At 43.7% G+C, this 20,407-nt stretch overlaps 2 protein-coding genes across 3 annotated transcripts in view; one reads left to right on the forward strand and one right to left on the reverse strand.

Annotated features, from left to right (window-relative positions):
* SYTL3 (synaptotagmin like 3) overlaps positions 1-11,032 on the forward strand; it is a 36,187-nt gene extending 25,155 nt beyond the window's left edge. The window contains exons 10-16 of the mRNA XM_061989041.1: positions 2,925-3,103; positions 4,157-4,259; positions 5,708-5,878; positions 6,079-6,178; positions 7,242-7,350; positions 8,200-8,405; positions 9,443-11,032. Coding sequence (XP_061845025.1) covers positions 2,925-3,103; positions 4,157-4,259; positions 5,708-5,878; positions 6,079-6,178; positions 7,242-7,350; positions 8,200-8,405; positions 9,443-9,573 — 999 coding nt within the window. The 3' untranslated portion in view covers positions 9,574-11,032. The remainder of the gene's footprint in view (positions 1-2,924; positions 3,104-4,156; positions 4,260-5,707; positions 5,879-6,078; positions 6,179-7,241; positions 7,351-8,199; positions 8,406-9,442) is intronic.
* EZR (ezrin) overlaps positions 10,543-20,407 on the reverse strand; it is a 39,152-nt gene continuing 29,287 nt past the window's right edge. For both annotated transcript variants that reach the window (XM_061989042.1, XM_061989043.1), the window contains 7 exons: positions 19,936-20,032; positions 16,037-16,200; positions 14,970-15,100; positions 14,100-14,260; positions 13,526-13,618; positions 12,371-12,622; positions 10,543-12,047 (listed from right to left, as the gene is read on the reverse strand). In XM_061989042.1, coding sequence (XP_061845026.1) covers positions 11,883-12,047; positions 12,371-12,622; positions 13,526-13,618; positions 14,100-14,260; positions 14,970-15,100; positions 16,037-16,200; positions 19,936-20,032 — 1,063 coding nt within the window. In that variant the 3' untranslated portion in view covers positions 10,543-11,882. The remainder of the gene's footprint in view (positions 12,048-12,370; positions 12,623-13,525; positions 13,619-14,099; positions 14,261-14,969; positions 15,101-16,036; positions 16,201-19,935; positions 20,033-20,407) is intronic.

Here is a 20,407-nt window from a genome sequence, read left to right on the forward strand (position 1 = left end):
GTATCCGACGAAGGACTGACTGCCTTTGGCACAGTGAGATTTTTTGCAGCATAAGTCAAATCAAATTCATTGGATAGTTGATAGATGGATAAATCCATTAGTGATGAATAACAGATCAGCTTCCACTGAATTTTGCAAATGCAACTAACATTCTCATGTTGTATCAGAGTTGGGGTCATGAACGTGGTTCTTTCTAACCTGATAATTGGCTTTTTCTATTAGAACTTCATTTAACAGAAGGGTTTTGTTATTCTGCAAGAACTATGGTAATGGAAATATCAATGGAAATTCAACTGTCAGAATGTCAGTGAACGAAGGGGAAGCTGACAATGATGGAAGCTAGGAGAGCAGTTCATAGGTTTAAGGGATAGCACTGAATCACAGCATCACAGAATGGCAAGGGTTGGAAGGGGCCTCTAAAATCATCTAGTCCAACACCCCTGCTAAAGTAGCTTTGCCTCATTTGGGTCACTCAGGAACGTGTCCAGGTGGGTTTTGAAAGCCTCCAGAGGAGGAGACTCCACACCCTCCCTGGGCAGCCTGTGCCAGGGCTCCCTCACCTGAACAGTAAAATAGTTTTTCCTTAAGTGGAGCTTTTTGTGTTTCAGCTTTTATTCATTGCCCCTTGTCCTGTCACTTGAGACAACAGAAAAACGTGTTGCCCCATCCTCTTGACATACACCTTTTAAATACTTGTACATATTAATGAGGTCCCCTCTCAGTCTGGTCTGCTGGATGGCATTTTGAATCCTGCAAATGAAAGAGAAGGAAGCCAGTTATAAATGACTTGAGCACCTGCTTCAAGGCCTCTATAATTAACTGGGGAAGCTGATTTCTATGCGCTAGTGATGAGGTTAAGCAGGGTGAAATATTCAAAGAATCCATGACAGACATTGTAAAGAAGGGAATTGAAATGACATGTAGGGAATCAAAATTAAACCAGCCTGATCATTTTGCAGAGGAGTATAAACACTATGAACACACATGAGGACCTCGGTGCGCTCTCATAGTTTACTGCACTATGGAGTCCAAGGTGTTAAACTGACAAATGGGTAACACTTTGGGCTGACATTTGTGATTCTAATGACAACAGTTTGAACTGGGCTAGAGACAGTCCAGGCTTAAAACTGAAATGTTTTCTACTGTTGTTATAAAGGAGAAGGTCAAGTTCTATTAAAGTTTTCTTTATGGGTGTGTATTGGATGTTGATGACCGCACTATGGAAATGCCTTCTCCAAAATATCAGCTGACATTGCTTCCAGTCATGCCAACAGGAGTGCAATGCATGAAGTTACTATTAAATCCCTGCTGTATGTCATTTCTACATTGAACATATGTGACTCCTGATCAGGTGGGACACGTGTAGTGGTATTCAGTCCAGACATCATCAACCAGAACACCTATCCAGCCTCAGTAAAGAAGAAGTCCTGTGGAACAAATGTTAGGGAGTTTTGCAGAACTATTTTTTAGACAGATCAGCTAAGACAAAGTCTGTTTGCATTCCCTTGTCATGAAAGATTTTGGTGGAAAATAAACATTTTCTGGTCAGGTGAACAAAAATATGTTGGTGAGGGAAAAGCAGAGCTGAACAAAGCTTCAAGGGAGATTGATTACACCAATATACATCTCATGGAGGGAGCAAGGTTACATGCAACAAGCATCAGCTCAGAATAGTCCAAACACTTCTTGTGATTTCCTCAGCAAGCACTCTGAGCCTTCTTTTGTCAACTTTGTATGTTACTTAGGGCTTGTAAGATAGAGTAGATGGATTGTTGAATCTAATTAAACTGTTGGTGTGAGTTTTAAAATGAATATTTGGCAAGCTGCACAAACAGGAAGAGCATCTGCGTGGGTAAGAGATATGATCTTATAAACACTACTTTGCACTCTTAGCTGCTGGGTTGTGCAATGCAGCACTCCTTGGTTAACCAGTCCTGTGTGGGTTGGTGTTTATTTTCAGAGGGAGGAGTGATTTAACACAGTTATCGTAGCAATCTAGAGCGATGTTGCTGTGAGATTAATCACAACAACAATTGTGTTTTCATGACCTATGCTATGTAAAAAGTTTCTAGGGCTCACCTTAAAGAATATCCTTGTAAATGAATGGGAGCCAAGCTACTTTGATTGAATTGATAACTTGTTAGAGAGAAGGCTGGATGGCACCATGAAGCTCCATGTCTGTGCTGAGCCATAGAAAGGTTTTTACTCTCTTCCTTCATTGCACTTTCATGGCCTCTGTAAATTTTAGACTGGTTATATCTGTGGATGGTAAGCATCCAAACCATAGGTGAAAGTAGATGAAAGGAGGAAAAAAAGTGTGTGAGGCAAGCCAGGAAACATCTTTATGCACCAACATACAAGTGGATGTGTTTGGTTTTAATCTTTCCTGAGCCATCTGCTGCAGAATGTCATTTTCATATGGAATTGGGGCATCTTGTAGAATATTTCCTGTATGTGCAAGGCTACTTTTGTTTAATCCATTATAGACTCTAATGTATTAACAGTGTACCCTACTATAAATTGTGTATTAAAAGCAGTTAAGTTTTGGTTTTATGTTCACAGATTCTGGAGGATTTTTCACTTTCTTCCTCTCAGACCCTTAGCCTTTTTTTTTTCTCATGGGAAGCCACATAATAGTTTTATCCAGAGATGATTTCTACATCTAGAAGTTACCTAAGAAAGCATTTTCTTAGCCTAGAGAGCTTATTGAAGAGCAAAAGGCAAAGCAGCAGAATTGCAATTACAGTCAGAATTTTCAGGGCTGTTATAGAAGCAACAGAATGTTTTGTACAGGTTGCCTTAGGTCTTCATGTTTTGCAGTAGCTCTACAGCCACATCTGTAAAGATACTGACCTTTGAGGGAAATAAACATTTTGTCCTGTTTGGTCTGAACCTAATTCTCCCAAACTTTTGTCTTTTCTTAGGAGAGTTTATATAGCCTTAACAGCACTTGCACCGAGTCTGGCAATTTTGGCAAGGCTGATGTCATGGGAGAAATAGAGTTTTCCATCAGATACCTCTTCAAATCTTGCATCCTAGAGATTTGCATCAGGGGATGTAAGAACTTGGCTTATGGAGAAGAAAAGAAGAAAAAGTGCAACCCGTAAGTGTTTTGTAGAAAAGGAGGAAAAAAATAAGGAAAATATTCTGGGTTTAAGATACTTATGTGTGCTGTGAGTGAAAGTGATTGATGCATGATGATATGATGTATTAGTGCTTTCAGAACATCCTGTGTATCTACCAGCCCTTTGTACATGTACATGCTACAAGACAAATAGGTTTTGTACCAGTGCTTGTTGCATCTTGTCTATTTTCTGCTAGTGATTGTCTCTTCCCCTGTTTGTGAACAAGTAATTGGGTATCTGTGTTGCTGATACATACCTTTTGGATCTTGAGACCAGCTGGTTAGATTTTAGCTCTTTAATTGTGTCCACAAAATGATGAAGCTGGAACACAAAAAGTTCCACTTAAATATAAGAAAACAGTGTTTAACTGTGAGGTGAGGGAGCCCTGGCACAGGCTGCCCAGAGGGGGTGTGGAGTCTCCTTCCTTGGAGGTCTTCAAGAGCTGCCTGGACACGTTTCTATGTGACCTGATCTAGGTGACCCTGCTTCTGCAGGGGGGTTGGACTGGGTGATCTCTAAAGGTCCCTTCCAACCCCTACCATTCTATGATTCTATGAAAATTAATACACAAGTGGCTAAAACATGAGATGTCATGTTCATAATTCATCTGCTGGCTCACTGTGCATCACTGGGTGATTGCTCCACTAACTGTACTTCCACCTTTTCTAATAAGTACAGAAATTTCAGCTACTGCAACACATTTTAAAATCTAAAGCTGTTTAGTAATTGTGTATTATTGCAAGAGGGTAAAAACACCTACATCTGTGGACAAAATATGCCACAGAAAATTTTGGTTGGATAGTTAATTCTTGGTGATTTGTCCATTTAGTACTAAATGATTTTCTCTGTCTGCACAGTAACCATTCATAAAAACCAGCAGGTAGAACACCTAACTACCTGTTCTTGCCTCTGCTGTCACACTGGGTTTGAGCATTTGAATGACCACACTGGAACTGCAGAGGTCTAGGCACCTTCACCAAGAAAGAACATGGCTTCTGTACTTTCCATATATCTTTCTCTCTATCTACAAGGTACGTGAAGGTTTATTTGCTTCCCGATAAGTCACCTCGGAGCAAGCGGAAGACGGCTGTCAGGAGGAACACAGTGCATCCAGAATTTGCTGAGACTCTGAAGGTACTGGTTGTGATTCTTCTGTGGTAAGGTCTCCTTTTGTAACGTATGGTCCTGCAAGTTCAGAGCCATCCTCATGGAGCAAAGCCAGGATTCACTGACAACAGTTAAGATGGGAAAAACCCCATATTTTTCAGTCCAGGTAAAAGAGAACACTTGAAATTGTCAATAGTCCATTGGAACCTGTTGGAAAATCTGCCTTTGTCCTTGAAAAAACTGCCTTGAATGAATTGCAGGCTGGGTCTGAGTTACCTTGTGGCAAAAGCACACTTGGGAACTGGGTGTATGGCAGAGCAGTTGCTGTTTTACACAAGTCTCTCTGAACTAGTGCTCCTTTTGTTAGTGCCCAAGGAGTGTCTCCCTGCAGTTAGTTGAACGCTTAACTGAATTCCACCATCTCTAAGACATTGTCTGCTTCCTTTTCCCTGTGCAACTCGTATCAGGACATCTTTGTAGTGTCTAATTTCAAACATTGATAATCCCACCAGAGAAAAGTAGTTATGATTTTAGTGCCTTGCAATAGTACTTCTTGCATCCTTGTAAGAACTGTGTGTAGAAAGCAAGAGCCATTATTCTTGCTTTACAGGCACTTAATGAAACGTGAAGCTGAAGCTGAGTACTGTCAGCTAACACTAAAGGTAGCTTAGTTAGAAATCTTTTCAGTTAGTTCAATTGTCAGTTTATCCAAAGTAGCAGAAGTGGTAAAAACTGTATAGTGCTAGTGCAGGTAATGACACTGAGGTCTGTCTCAGTGGGATTCAGCTGTTAATTGAGGCTTAGATAGCCATGTGTGAGATGTGTCAGTGCTCTTGGGAATCACTGGAGCCAAGGGTAATCAGCCCCAGAGCCCACACCCAGCTTGTGATTCAGCAGCCTGGATGTGGGTAGCAATGTCCTCATCCCTGCCATCGCCTCCAGCTCTCAGTCAAGGTTGGTGCAGGTCATGTTTTCCAGTCTCATGCAGGTGTATTAGATACCCAACAACGTTTCAAAGGGCTCTAACTATGTTTTGGGAGTGAATTGAGGGCTTTAATTAGTGGTCAGCTGAATTGCTTCCTTGCCCCTACTGACTGATTTGAGTAGACTTCCATTCCTTCCATCCAGTGGATGTTTTTGCACCTTTGTTCTGTGTCTTTTATCTTGAACTGGCCTCCAGAACAGCCAAATTCTTCTGGGAGTGTAAAATAGAAACACGAAAAAGAACCCCAGCAAAAGTGGTCAAGCATGATTTTAAAGTTCTAATAACAAAAATCCTTAACAAGGCAGGTCAAGGTATCCTTGGAATGTTGTTTCCTTTTTGGATGAGCATTACTAAGCATTTAAGCAGCAGGGTAATATGCAGATGGCAAAGCACATTCAGCCCAGACGGCTCCAGCCCCACTGTGACCTGACTCCCTCGGAGCAGGGCATGAGCAGGCTGTTGCTTTGAAAATGCTCTTTATCTTTCCTAGTACAAGATTGAATACTCCCAGCTGAGAAGTCGGCAGCTTCAGATCTCCGTGTGGCATGCAGGAGCACTCAAATACAGGGTGTTTTTGGGGGAAGTGGTGATTCCACTGGCAGCATGGAATTTCAAAGAGAACTCGATGCACTTGTTCAACTGGTACCGGCTCAAACCCAAGGTGATTCTTAGTTTTTGTATCTTAAGAGCGAGGCACAGTGAAAGCTATGAAAAACGTTGCCCTCTAAGCTCACTGAAGGGCAAAAATGCTGACAAGCCAGCCCATTGGTAAGACCTTGCAAACATAAATAAGTTGTGAGAAGAAAGAGGTGGAATAGAACAATTGTAGTAATGCAGATGTCTGTCTGTCTCTTTCTTCAGCTTGGCAAGCCTGAAGATGATCTTATCCAGTACAGCGGTGAACTCCTTGTGTCTGCAAGACTGTCAGTACCAGCCCACTATAAAAATACCCAGATGGAAGGTACAAAATGTTTTGGCATAGATGAATCTCTTGACTAGGAAAGAATTTAGATCAATGAAGAACTGTCAATGTGTCTGTGTATTATTCCTGCAAGGGGCTTACAACAACTACTGCAAATAGTGGTTTGTGGTGCATTAAATCCAAACCTTTGTCAGCTTCATCTCTTTGATCAACGCTGACAAAAGCTGCACAGCCTAGTGGTCTTACCTGTAGACCTTAGCCTGGAGGGGATATGGAGTTTTACTGCCCAAGGTAGAGTTGGCCAGTTTAAGGAAAAGATGTAAGGGAAATGGCTTCAGAGGTACCAGAGCAGCACCCTTGTCTTCTTCCAGTGGTCTCATTTTAGAGAGCTTGTTTCACTTGGAAGATGTTAGGTTCTAGAGGTACAGTCCAGATTCAGTTCTTGGTAATGAAAGGCTTGTAAGGTATTGCTGTGCTGTGGTGTGGTCTTATCCCTCCCCCAGAAACCATCTGATTTTCCTTACATCCCTAGATCATAGTGAGGTGTGTAGAGGTTTGGAGCTGTGGTAATGCTGTTGGCTCCATAGCAACAGGTAGAGACCAATAGGAAGATCTAGTTAGCTGTTAGGTTAATTTTGTTCCCTTTTCTGTTTCAAATAACTCAAAAGTTACCAGCTTTCATACTTTTATTTCTCCCTGTTCAAGCCTGCCTCTTGGGTCTCTGCCCTATCACTAGAGCTGTAACAGAGAGGGAAGTATCACACACACCAGGGGTTTGGCTGTTTCTCTTGCTTCTGGCTTTGTTTCAGAGAAACACTCCTGTGGCTACTGCCCTGCGTTTACTTTTCACAAATACAACAGAAAGATCTGTCTTTGGAACAGGAATCACAAAGCAACCTGCTACTCGCTCCTTGCTTTTGTGTGTGTGTGAGAATCACTCTGCATGAGCAGGCTGAAGTCTTTCAAATGATCCCAAGACAGCACAATGAGTCCTGAGCTCAGGAGCACTGCTTAGGCATTTTTCTACTTACTTGGAGCAGCACCTTAAGCTATCAGGGGATCTGACTGGTTGTTTCACATGATGAATGCTCCCTTTTTTCAGGAAAAAAAAACCGAGGAGTTCCCAGGTGCCAGCTTCAGGTTATGATATTTGGGGCCAAGAACTTGCCCTTGCTGAGATCTACTGGAATGCCAAGCTCATTTGTTAAAGGGTAGGTAGAGACCTCACACTTCAAATAGGAAACATCTCACACCTTCTGTGAAAATGGGTATCTTAACACGTTCCCAGCAGGAGGCTGGCACATGGAAGTGGCGTTGCCTGTGCTCTTAGTCAGCCTTCCTTGCAGTGGTGACAGGCAGGTGGCTGCACCCCAGCAGCACTCAGCAATGTGGTGATGGGTCCTGCCTGCTCTTTGGGTGCTGAACAGAGCTTCAGAATTCACTGATGTTGTTAAACTAGTGAACTCTACATTTTAAGTGTCCACTTATGAAGAGGGTATTTCCTCCTTATTTTCAGCTGTGCCTTTGCAGAATTAAATACAGCTTTGGGCACATTGAAAAGGAAACTTTTAAAACATCTAGAATGAAGAGGACAAAAGAGGGACTGAATTTTTGCTTCCATGTGCTGAGCAGCTTGTATGTGGGATCATTTTACTTTCTGTCAGGCATCAGATGCCAGTAGAAGTATGATACTGGGGTACACTTCCAACATCTCATAAAGCCATTTTGCCTGCTTTGGCACCTCTTTGTTGAAATGAGTGAGCGTTACTTGCCGAAAGGGCAGGTTTCAGACAGTAGTGGATAACAGAATGGGGAGTAAAGACTCCTTCAGCAGTCAGTGACAGCAAAGAGAAAGAAGCAGCTGCTTGCACCCACACTGAAAGCAGACAGAAAAAGGAGCAGGTCCCAAAATAAACACACTAGCACCATGTTCTGCCTTGCAATTAAGCTGAACTATTTTGCTATTTTTTGCCAAGAAAAGGCCCCATTTGATGATGGGTAACATTGTTTTCTGTTTGAGAAATTGTTAACCTTGCTGAACTCTCCTTGTTTTGGGGAAGCTGTCTTGTCCTTCCAGACCAAGCAGAGGTAAAGCGAAAGTCTCCTGTCCTGAAGAGAGAAGCCTGTCCCCAGTGGAAGCACTTGTTTGTCTTTGATGGTGTCACCCAGGCTCAGCTACAGCAGTCGTGTCTACATTTGACCGTCTGGGACCAGGCAGCTTTCAGCTCAAGCGATCAGTTCCTAGGAGGAGCCAAGCTTGGTGCAAGTAAGTTCTTTATCACTAAAAATTGAAGGTAAAGCTCATGCCTATCAGTAGGAATTTAAGCAAGGCACATATTTGCATGGTAACTTTTAGGGTCAGGGCCTGTCCATGCCAAGACAGGCACAGAAAAGCTGGGTGGAGTTAAATATATGGAGCTCCAGCTGAGTTAAGTTTTGTTCCTTGAGCTGTTTTCTACGAATGGACTAATTTTAAACACTGTCCCCTTAAAAAGAAGTACAAGAGCTAGTGACTTCAACCTTGCTTATGCTTTTGGTTATTACTTTACATCCACCACTCAATATGGGAGATCCAGAAAGTGAAACTTGCTCAGAAGGGGCTATTGCATGGCTGAGTTTTAGGCTCCATTCTGACAGAAGATCCCACTTTTTCTCAAGGCTGACAAAAACTCAGCCTTAACTGATAGCTGAGCACAGGGAAGCATCATCACTTGAAGACTGCCCCAGGAAGGCTTTCACCCCTGTTTTTGCAGAGTGTTATTGCTTTGGTTTCAGTATTATGAATGAAAGGTTCAAAAAGACTGAGGATCAGTCACTTCATGATGGTATCTATGTGCACATTAAGAGGAGCACTATCCCTAGTATTAACTCAGCACTGTGCAGGCTTCCTCATAAACTTTTGGTTGTCCTACCCAGCACTGCTAGAGCAGGGCCTACCTGCTTCTGAGTGAAGGTGGCTATCCCAGCCCTGAGGCTAGGAATAATGGATTAAAGACAGGAGATTAATTGAAGCAGGAGCCTTGGTGCCATTCTGTTGTATGCACACCTGCTTTGCTGCTTTCAGTCATGCAACTAAAAACTTTTCCTTTGCTGGAGGCTGAGTTGCTCAGAGTGATCCTAGGTTGACACCATGCAAATACTTCAAAAGTACAACTCTAACTTATTGCAACTCGTGCCTCAACAGCTACAGAACAGCTGAGATTGCTGTGGGAGAAGTAGGTTGGCTGTTACCAAGTCAGTTGGGCCACAAGCTGAGTTAAGACCAAGTAAAAAGTAACTCTGTAACCTTTTGTTTTCTTGCAGCAGAATCATGGGGCTCCAGCAACCTCGTCTGGCAGTCAGTGCTCCAATGGCAGGAAGTGCTCAGCAGCCCGAATGTGTGGATGGACTTTACACTTACACTGCATTCAAATGAGGAAAACTTTAAATCATGAGAGATTACCACAGCTCTTTCCTTCCCCATCTGTGACATTTTAAATGTAGGTGCCACACACATAGCTTTCAGGTCTGGGGAAAGGTACACTGTAACAGTACCCACTCCAGCTTTTGGGGAACAGATTTATGTTTGAAAGCCTGTGACTTTCTGAAGGCTTTAAGGCTCCAAAAGTTAGTTCTGTTATCTAGCTGGAGACTAAGGTTAGTATTGTTTCTTCAGGAGTGACAAACTCAGTCTGAAACATGTTATGCTGACAAAGCACCAGTAGACAGATGGTACAGTTTCACTTTTCAGAGTGGTAATTGTTTAATTTAATCACAGATATGATTCTTTCTTAGACAAAATACTTTACCTTATGTGATTTCCTGCTGATCTTGGTATTTTATGTTCAGAGAGAATGGAAAAGCAGCTTACCTGTAACTGCTTGCTGACAACCCTTCTCTGCTTCCACAATTCTCCACAGTGCGACTATTTCACGTGACCGTGAGAAGGTTTGGTGTGTAGCTGCACGCCTCTCTAATGTGTAAGCTGCAACAGTGCTTAAAACCAGTTAACTGTGTATGTTCTCTCTCCCTTGGAGTGTGAGTCAACAGCTAACAGTAAGTGTGCTTGTAAAAGTCTGTTGTTTTTAGCAGCTGCCAGTGTCAGAGCATTAGCAGCTCTGATCCATACGGTGTGCAGCCTGGGTTGAGACTTCAGCCAAGGTTATCACTTATTCACGTGAACTGGTGAATAAAGCCTAAGGCCCAAGGAGTGTCGCAGTTCACTTTGCCTCAGGGTGTTACAATTAGCAGAAACTTCATAGAGAGAACCAGGGCTGCTGTTCTATACCTCTCATCATTATAGCAAGTGTTTTCCTTTCTGGGTCAAGGTGGCTTTTAAGGACTTAAGACAGAGATTCATATGCTAAACTTGGGAACTAAACAAGCAGCAGCGCACCCCACAAGAAACACTTGACTCCAAGTCCTTTGTTACTCTGCAGATCTTTTATTTAGATGTTTGCTGCTGCAAATAAAAAAAAACCACACAAGATTCAACTCAAGTATAAAGCAGCATAGATGTTATAAATGGAAGAGAAGAGCTGACAACACACTGTATCTCACTTTCTAACAGATTTTCAAGGAAAAGGGGAGATTAGTGGGGAAGGAATGGTCACAGAAATGATCTCTAATAGAGAGAAAACAACTGTGATATAAACAAGCAGTCCCTTCATCTTTGGAGTCTGAAACTTTAAATCAAACATTTTTAAAAAAAATTAGAAAATGTGTTAGAAAAATAGGTGCAGGAAAATTGTATCTATTGGATCATGTGTACATTGAACAGTTCTCACTAAGTAAAAAAAGTGATCTTTACAAATAATGTTTTATAGCAAATAATCAGCTGCACTGGATCTGATGACAGCGTTGTTTAGGCATTTTTACAGGTGCAAGTCTTATTAAATCTGGAAAGTAACAAAATATACAGAGCAAAACTATTTCCCTTTAAACTAGTATTGCAATCCACATATTGCAAGGGGTTTTATATATATATATAAATACTACACTATAAGTGATTGGTAAGGAAGCCAGAATGCAAACACAGCAGCGTGTTCCACTCCAACAGAGTACTTGCCTAATTGTTAAATGAGGAGGGTATCAGTGTCCCTGTGCCACACTTCTGTGCCACCCCTGCTGCCTGTCTCCAAGTGAGAACAGCAATCAGAAACAGCCTGATTTCTACACAAAGTAGGTCTGAGGTGTTGTCAGTTCTTGGGGGGAAGGGAGGGTGGTGGTGAGAGGAAGGTGGGCATCAACGCCAAGGGAGAAACCAGGGTGTACAAACACGCATACAGGTGCTGGCAGAGCCTGAGAGTTCTACAACCTGTCTTCTCACATGTTGAATTTTACACTGGAACTAATAATACAAAGACATATGGCACAAAATTCACCCACAGTTGCTTAGTTTTTTGACCAATATGAATCCAGCACCTGCGCAGGACCTGTATCTTCAACCAGAAGCACGGCCTATTAACATGTCTTGTTTAAAGAGAGCTGTGACATAAGGCCTTTTGGCACTAAGCAAAGGCATGAGCAGCAAGTTACTGGGATCAGTGGTATGAGGAGTTTTTACCTGTACCAAATTTAATAGTAGGCGGGGAATAAAAGGGAGATTCAAACACCTCTGGGTTTAGAGAATATACAGTGACCCCTCCTCAAGGAAAAAACAAACACCACAAAACACACAACAACAAAAAAACCCCCAAAACAAGAACACAGCATTAAGAAGATCTGCCTTTCCCACAGTCCTGCCTTCTTGTTCTATGCATCATTACATCGCCTCAAACTCATCTATTCTCTGCTTGGTGTTGCCTTGCCGGATCTGCCGCAACGTCTTGTACTTGTCACGTCCCTGTCGCATGTTCTCCGAGTGGATAATGTCATTCTGGGTCCTCTTATTCTCATCTCGAGCCTGGGCCAGCTCATTTGTCAGCGCCTGCAGTATAAAGAACATTAGATACAGATGATACAGGAGAAGCTTTCAGCTCCTGACGATCATGTTCTTTGCAGAGAGGTGACAGTTGTCAGGTGAGTGGGCAGATGTCCAACACCTGCTTTCCATTAACGCTACGGACGATGGAGGTAAATCGCAAAGCCTGAGTAAGGACAGTAATCTTTGATATACCTTGTCTTAAACTGCCTGTAGGAACTGTAGGTGAAGAAAAACTGCTGCTTTGTGTGCTCAAGCAGGTGGTTCAACCAGCTGCTTTCCAGGAATTACTGTTTCAGTTGCTCTGCCCTCTCCAAACCCCATCTTACCCTCAGTTGCCTCTGCACACGCTCATTCTTCTCTGCCTCGGTGATGCGCTTCTCCTCGTTGCGGTCGTTGCGGATGCCCTCGCTGGAGAACTCAGCGCTGTAGCCGGAGTACTCGGATCCTTCCTCTTGCAGGTTGTCATAGACATGGTAGTTCACGGGCTCGTAGACAGGCGGCGGGGGCGGCGGTGGAGCAGTCATAGCCAGCTGTAGCTCCTCCTTGGTCTTCACCAGATCCTCCTGGGCTTCCTTGGCCTTTGGGAAAAGACCAGAAAAGATTTTAAATGCAATTGTTGCTTTAAGGCAGCTTAATGACACCTCAGTGCTCATCTTTCCCTGGGTTTTTATTTTCCATCTACTGCAAAAAGAAAGAGGGAATTGAATCTCTGCAGCCACCAGTGCTCTTAGTCTTAGAACAATGTTTTCCTGCTAGTGAAGCTGTTACCCACCGTGGAAGGTGCATGGGAGATGGACAAAGAATTTTCTTCCAGTAAAACATGGTCTAAGGATAAGAATTCTAGGTCGAGGGAACTAGTCCTTTTTGGTCTAGGGAAGAGTTTTCTTCATCCTGTTCTCCACTGGAAGAGCTGCAGGGTGTAAAATGGGTTCCACAGCGGAAGAACTTGGATCCCTAAGTTGGTGTTTTTAATACCATCACCCTTAGGCCCTCAGCTTCCTTGCTGCCTCGGTGCTCTGCCCCTCCTGCTTCTCCCCCACAACCAGCACTGTCAGAGGTGCCAGGAGCAGCTGGCACTTTGGGGTTTAGTGCAGCAAATGATGAAACTCGCCCGACCCATGTACCAAGAAGCCACTGACAACAGTGACAGTCCTTGTGAGTACCACCTAGAGTGTGGTTTTGGACATTACATCATGGATTAAATCCATCATTTATAAACACGTCTCTTTCCCTCCCTGGCACCAGAATGACAACCACAGTCTCAGGTTTTATACAGGCTGCCAGTTTGAATTTTGACTGAAGGTTCGGTGGAAGAAAGGTGTTTTGCTCACACACTGCACATTCATCATGAATCTGCCCTTCTCTGCTGACATACAGGTGTGTGTCTCCACAGGTTTAGAGAAGTCAGATGATGCTTAGCAGCACAGGATGCTCTGCTCAAATGTAGAGCTTCGGAGCCTTTTTGTAAAGCAGATACTCACTCTGACCTGCCACTCTTCGACCTCGCTCTCCTTACGTTTCCTTGCCTCTTCAAGAAGTGCAATCTTGGCTGTGTACTCTGCAAGCTCTGTAGCCTGTTAAATGATAAAACTGGAATGGTAAGGACCCTAAGAAAAACAAACCAAAACAATAAAAAAGCCAAACAAAACAAACACTGCTGACTCAGAAAAAACCCAAAGTGTTACACTGCACTGTAATAGAGACTGAATAGGAAACTGAGAACAAAAGGAGATTGCTCATGATAGAAACCAGTGCCACAATGATGCTACCACATGGTCCTGGAATTCACTGCACTGTGTCATTCTCTGGAGAACAAGGCTTTGTCATACTCAAAGGGCATAGTAACAAGCCTGTGTATTGCAGAATAGTTAGGGTTAGAAGGGTCCTTTAAAGATCATCCAGTCCAACTCCCCTGCAGAAGCAAGTCAGCCTAGATCAGGTCACACAGTAACACATCCAGATGGGTCTTGAAGACCTCCAGAGACGGAGACTCCACACCCTCCCCGGGCAGCCTGTGACAGTGTATATCTTATCCCCAGAACAACTGGGTCTTACCAGCTGTTCCTGGCTCTTTATCTGGTCCTTAGTTTGTCTCTCCAGCTCCTCCTTGGCCTGCAAAGCAGCCAAACGATCAGCTTCCAAACGTTCTGCTTCCTCCTGGGCTCGTTTCCTTTCCTCTTCCAGCTGAATGGCTCTTTGGATCTGATCCGAGAGCTCTGGAAAAAGATGGATCAATGTGGCTAGTCCACAGGCCTGCTCAAAGCAAAGGGGCTAGTGACAGTCTCTTTGGTAACTGCAGGGGTCATGACAAGCACTTCACTCCAGCTTGCAATATCCCTCACTGCACACCTCAAAATAATTCTTTGCATAACACATCAAGAAGCTGAATTCCAAAATGGTGAGCTGCACACTGTAATTAAATCTTCTGCAAGACATTTGCACTGAAGTCTGCAGCACTGACATGATTCTGCTGTCTTTAATTGATAGTTTACTGCAAAGACCAGATGTTGCCATCTCCATCTATGCTCAGTGGTGCATTAAAATCAAAGCCTTTGCTTCACTGGAAAGACTTTCTCACAAAGGGCTTTCTCTGCTGGAGTTAAGTAAAAAGTACTTGAGAGCTGAACTCTTGCTCACTGCTGGAAGAGGCTGTACTACCAAAACCTTATTGACAACAGGAGAAAACAAAGTTTGTGCCATTCAGTTCTCAAATACAATCAAGTACATTTTATACTACTTCCATACTTTAAATTATACCAGCAGTGTGTGCACATGGGTGTATTTATCCATACAGACAGTTACTGTTAAGCCTTGCCAAGAGCTCCCAGGGTCACCAGATTTCAGCTGGGTGCAGGCATTGACCCATGTAACCCTTCTATGGAGCACACCACACACGGTCCGGTCCAGTCATGACAAGTACTTTACCTTTCTCTGCTTTCCGAGTCTTCACTTCATATTCTTGTAGCCTCACCAGCAACTCCTCCTTCTCCCTCAACATTTGCTCCTTCTCCCTCTCAATTGTTTCCCTCTTCTTCTTCTCATTTTCTAGTTGTTGCCTGTTAGAAACAGATTGTGTACTTGAAGCTCATTTTCAGATCTAAGCAAGAAAGTTGGCAGGGCAAGAAAGTTGGCTGGGCATCCCTCCAGGCAGCTCCATGGGAAGTGACTGCCATAGAACAAGAGCCAAGAGCCAGGAACACCTTGCCTGTTCCTTCAGCACTTCTGGATTTTTTCTCAGTTTTGGATACCTCATTTCATAAACACATTTGTAGTTTTGTTGCCTGCCACAGAACTTTAGAACACCAAATAACTACTAGATGCAGAGAGAAAAAACAGCACAGTGTCCTGCACAGCAGAAGGGATTTAACTTTGTTACTTCTGTCATAAGAAAAGTCAAGGAGGTGTAAAAACAAGAGCAGCAAGGGAATGAAGATAAACAAGACACAAATACAGGAGAAAAACATCATGATTTCTTAAGCCATAAGCAACCTGCAGCTAGTGGTAGAAGTCCAGTGGATTTGCTAATCCTTTTTCCTTGCCTGTAAAAGGCCTCCCAGGCCCCTCTTCTCTCTTCACACTGTATACATGTGCTTCTTGTGAAGGTTTCTCTGTTCCTACCATCCATTCCATAGTTCAAACACACAAATCAGATCCTAACACCCCAGGGCCAGGAGCCCTCTCTAGGTGTGCACTGCCACACAAGAGCCAGCTGTGCCTTTACTTGCACGTTCCCTTCCAGCTCTCAAGGCTGCAGCAAGGAGAGAGTGCTACACAGCCAGGGTTCCAAACTAGAAAGGTAATGCCTACAAATGCAGCACAAAGCAGGTGTCTTCCTCCAACCCAGAGCTCTGGGGCCACATGGACATCGTTTGCCTGCAGCTTCACCTAAGCAAAAGCCACCTCCCTGCCCGCTGCCCCTCATCGTCACCTGCCTCCCCAGCCCTGGCAGGTTGGTGGCATTTCTCTCTGCCACCCCATCTCCCCAGGCTCACCTCTCCAGTTGTTTCTGGTGCTTCTCCTCCCGGGCCTGGGCTTTCATCTGCTGCACCTCAATGGTGTCAGGCTTCCGGCGCCGCATGTACAGTTCGTGGTTGCCCATGCAGAGCTGCAGGATCCTCTTGTTAATCCTCAGGCGAGGGGCATAAAACACAAAGTCCTAGAGGAGAGGAGCCACCCAGTCAATTTCTCAAGCATGCTTTCTCTTCTCCCACACACTGCACACACATCATCTCGCCCCCAATTTCACTGTAACCGAGACATATACAGGCCATCTCAGTATAGCAGTGGGCACTGCTCGTATCATCAGAAGCCAATTGTGATTTATAGTCTCCATTTAAAGTCTATGTGGAACTGACAAGCTTCTCTTCTAGAGAAAATGAACCATCTCCATTTAGAGGTGGTTTAGTGGAGTCTGGAAATGTCGCAGGGTTGGCAGGTAGCCATCTGGGCAACTCAGAGATATCTAGTACCGAGTAATCATTGAAGTTTGCACAGTGTTGTGACTGAAAGATCAAGTATGAAACTAACAACATATTGCAGGCTGCTAAAGCACATTTGTAGAATTTCCTGATCTATTTCAATCAACCCTCAAGGTACCAGCGGTGTTTAAGACAAAGATAAAACACTTTCCAATACCATTCCTTCCTCTCTGTGGCATTTCCTAGCTAAGCTGGCCCAGGCTGTTACAACAGTGTCAAATGAAGGCTTTTTTAAAAAAAACCACCAAAACATACAGGTTATTTGGAACACTGGGTTGCAGGCAGTGACAAAACAAAAGATCATAGAGTCATAGAATGGTAGGGGTTGGAAGGGACCTTTAGAGATCATCCAGTCCAACCTCCTGCAGAAGCAGGTTCACCTAGATCAGGTCACACAGGAACATGTCCAGGTGGGTCTTGAAGACCTCCAAGGAAGGAGACTCCACAACCCCTCTGGGCAGCCTGTGCCAGGGCTCCCTCACCTCACAGTGAAATAGTTTTTTCTTATGTTTAAGTGGAACTTTTTATGTTCCAGCTTCATCCCATTACCCCTTGTCCTGTTGCTAGCTACTATAGAAAAAAGGGATGTCCCAGCCTCCTGATACCCACCCTTTAGATATTTGTAAATGTTAATAAGATCTCCCCCCTCAGTCTCCTCTTCTCCAGACTAAACAGCCCCAGTTCCCACAGCCTTTCCTCGTATGCTCCAGTCCCCTGATCATCTTGGTGGCCCTGCACTGGACTCTCTCCAGCAGTTCCCTGTCCCTCTAGAGCTGAGGAGCCCAGAACTGGACACAGGACTCCAGATGAGGCCTCACCAGGGCAGAGTAGAGTGGGAGCAGAACCTCCCTTGACCTGCTGGCCACACTCTTCTTGATGCATCCCAGGATGCCATTGGCCTTCTTAGCCACGAGGGCACATTGCTGGCTCGTGGTTAGTTTATTATCAATCTGGATTCCCAGCTCTCTGCAGAGCTGCTCTCCAGCAGGTCAATCCCCAGCCTATACTGGTGCAGGGGGTTGTTCCTTCCCAAAAGATATTCTGAAGTTCCTAAGCTCAGAAAAGAAAACAGCCCCAAATTTCTCATTATCTGTGTTATAACCCAGCTTTTGCAAAACCTACACACCAGACCAAATCTTCTAGAAGTGAATCTGCTAAGAAAAGGACACAGAAGGCCAAGTTCATGACCTGCCTGATTTTTTCCTGAGTCCACAATCATACACATTTACAGCACAGTCTCAACTCAGAGTGAACAAACTCGGTATCTTTGTGCCTTTTTCTGAGTACTACAAGGACAGTGATACTGGCAGTGGGCAAGCTGCCACATTACCCCTCTAAACCAGTACCCATTCCTTAGAATCACTCCCCTGTTGCCTCACTGTCAGCAAGAGGTGGAACTGAGAAGGGGCACACAGGCTCTACACTTTTCCACAGCAGAGCTCAGAAGCACAAGTTACGTCTATCTTTGGGAAAACTAGACATCACATTGCAAGCAAAACAAAAACTCTCCAACTACTACTAAGATGAACATGAATATGCTGACAAATAATTGTTTTCTTTGCTGCATTTCCTTAAGTCACTTAGTGCCTGCAAAGGAGGCACTAGCACAGTGCTACCCCAATGCATCCTGCCAGAGCCTGAGTGGGGCAGACCCAACCCTGCTCACTGTACCTGTGAGCTTTGCATCCCACCTCCTGCTTCTCACAAGTAGCTGCAAGAACAGTTTGTGCACATTGATTAACATCCTGAAGCAAGCTTCACTTACATGGACAGTGGTTGTGTTTGTTGTGTAAGGCCGTAAGGGACAACACATTCACATTCTCCCTCTTGCTCATCTCAGCCTCCCCTGTCTCACACGACTGGGAGCATCACAGCTTATCAGATTAAAGATTATCTGACAAAGATGTTGGAGCATGTGGGCAGGCAGCCCTAGAAATGAAAAAGCTTATTCTAGGCAAGGTGCCCCAGGACTCTACCCATTACATTAGTGTGCACTGACATGTAGGATCCTCCAAATTAGAGGAGAGCTTTCAACCCACATCTTGGGTGGGTTGAGTATTTTGCTATAGTTATAATACTTGGCTTTTTTAAAAGGAGACATAAGCATATGAAAAGAAAAAGACAACTTCCTGAATGCTCAGAATTAGTGTCCAGATAAATTCTTCTTTCAGGAGTGGTTTTAAATGTAACATCACCTCAAGGGAAAAGGACAATTGACTCAGAGGAAGAAAACATAATGGTGGTTTTCAATGCTAACACTTCTCTGTATCGGTCTCTCACAAGTCTCAGATTTCAAACTCAGATTTACTCTCAGGAAATTGACTGAAAGCTGTGATCTGTCAACAGGAGATTACTACTTTGTCACATCTACAACATGTCCAAGAGGTTCTTCTATTGAAGAAAGCATGACCAGCAGTCGGCCTCTGTGGAGTTCTGTTAGCTTTTACTAACACAATCACAGAAAGTGGCTCCTCTTCCCCCAAAACTCCAGGTTATCAGGAGGAAAGGCCTGCAGTTCACTGTGCAGTAGTGTCCTTTAAATTACTGGGAGGATCTTTTTCTGTTGAAGAGATTTATAAGCCATCCCCCGTTGCCAAAGGCAAACTGCTTATTATTTTTCAGGGCTGTACTTAGCCACTGAGGCCAAGCACTGGGGTGGGGGAAGAGGAGGTCTTGCTCAACTATTCCAATAGTTGCACAAGACTGACAGAATGAGATCCACCTATACCAGTTATTCCACTTTATGTCTCAACAAGTTGCTAATTCTCCACTAAAATAACTATGAAAACATGTAAGTATTGAAAAGCAACATTCACAAGTAGTTACCATTTCAGTTCTCCACAGATATCATCCCTCTGCCATCTACCCTGGTGTTCAAGAAAGCCAATGAACACTGATGGTTCTTAAATGGCTTTACTCTTTCAGTAGTGTGGTAGGGAGCTGTAAGCATTAAGATGGGAAGCCACATATGTATCTATGTGGTTTTGCAGTAGCATTTCAATGATTTTTGTGGGGTTTTGTCCTTTTAAATGAAACATGAAGTTACCCACCAGCTTCCACTCACTGAAAGAAATGAGGAGAGGACAAGTCTCGGTACAACCTGGCTACTCATAAGACTCACAGAACTAGGGAAGAATCTCAGATTTAAGTACTAGGCAACATAGTTTGCAACAAAAAACCCCAAAGAACTGCAGTTGTCAAACTCTTGTCTTTCTCCACATTGGAGACCACCATAAGCCCTTCGTTTATGCTGCCCAGAAAAAACAAAGACAGCTGTAAATACACCCTAAACACTAAGGCCCATTTTTGCACATAGAATAACTGCAGCTTTCTCCTTGCCAAAGAATATTTTGAGAAGAAACCCTACAGTCACTCATATGCAGCATCCAGAAATCCATTCTAGATATACTTACTGGTGCTTTCTTGTCAATAGGCTTTATAACAAACTTCTTGTCATTGAAAGAGATGTTTCTGATTTCACTCCAGGGAAACCCAATCTTTGGAGTCAGTCTGGAAAACAAGGGAAATATTTTTAAGAGATGCTGCAATACACTTTTTTTTCCCCCTCCATATTGCTTCTAACACAGACAGTGAGATGAAACACTTCACACAGCTCTGCCGACAGAGAGAGGACAGTAGCTGAATCAAAATCCCACGAGGGGTAGTAAAGAAGCCCAGTCGCTTCCCTTAGAGTGCCTTCTCATTTTGGTCAGCCACCTACCGACCTTTGGCTATGCAATAGGGATGGTATCTACTGAAGTCACACACTCAGCTTTACCAAACACCTGCTTTAAGTTACTTTATTTGCAATCAGAGACTAAAGATCCACGGCATGTAGATTTTAGGTATATACACTGTGCTTCCCAGGCGCTTCTTGTGCATTAT

This window comes from Colius striatus, chromosome 2, assembly GCF_028858725.1.
Source record: "Colius striatus isolate bColStr4 chromosome 2, bColStr4.1.hap1, whole genome shotgun sequence".
Taxonomy (NCBI): domain Eukaryota; kingdom Metazoa; phylum Chordata; class Aves; order Coliiformes; family Coliidae; genus Colius; species Colius striatus.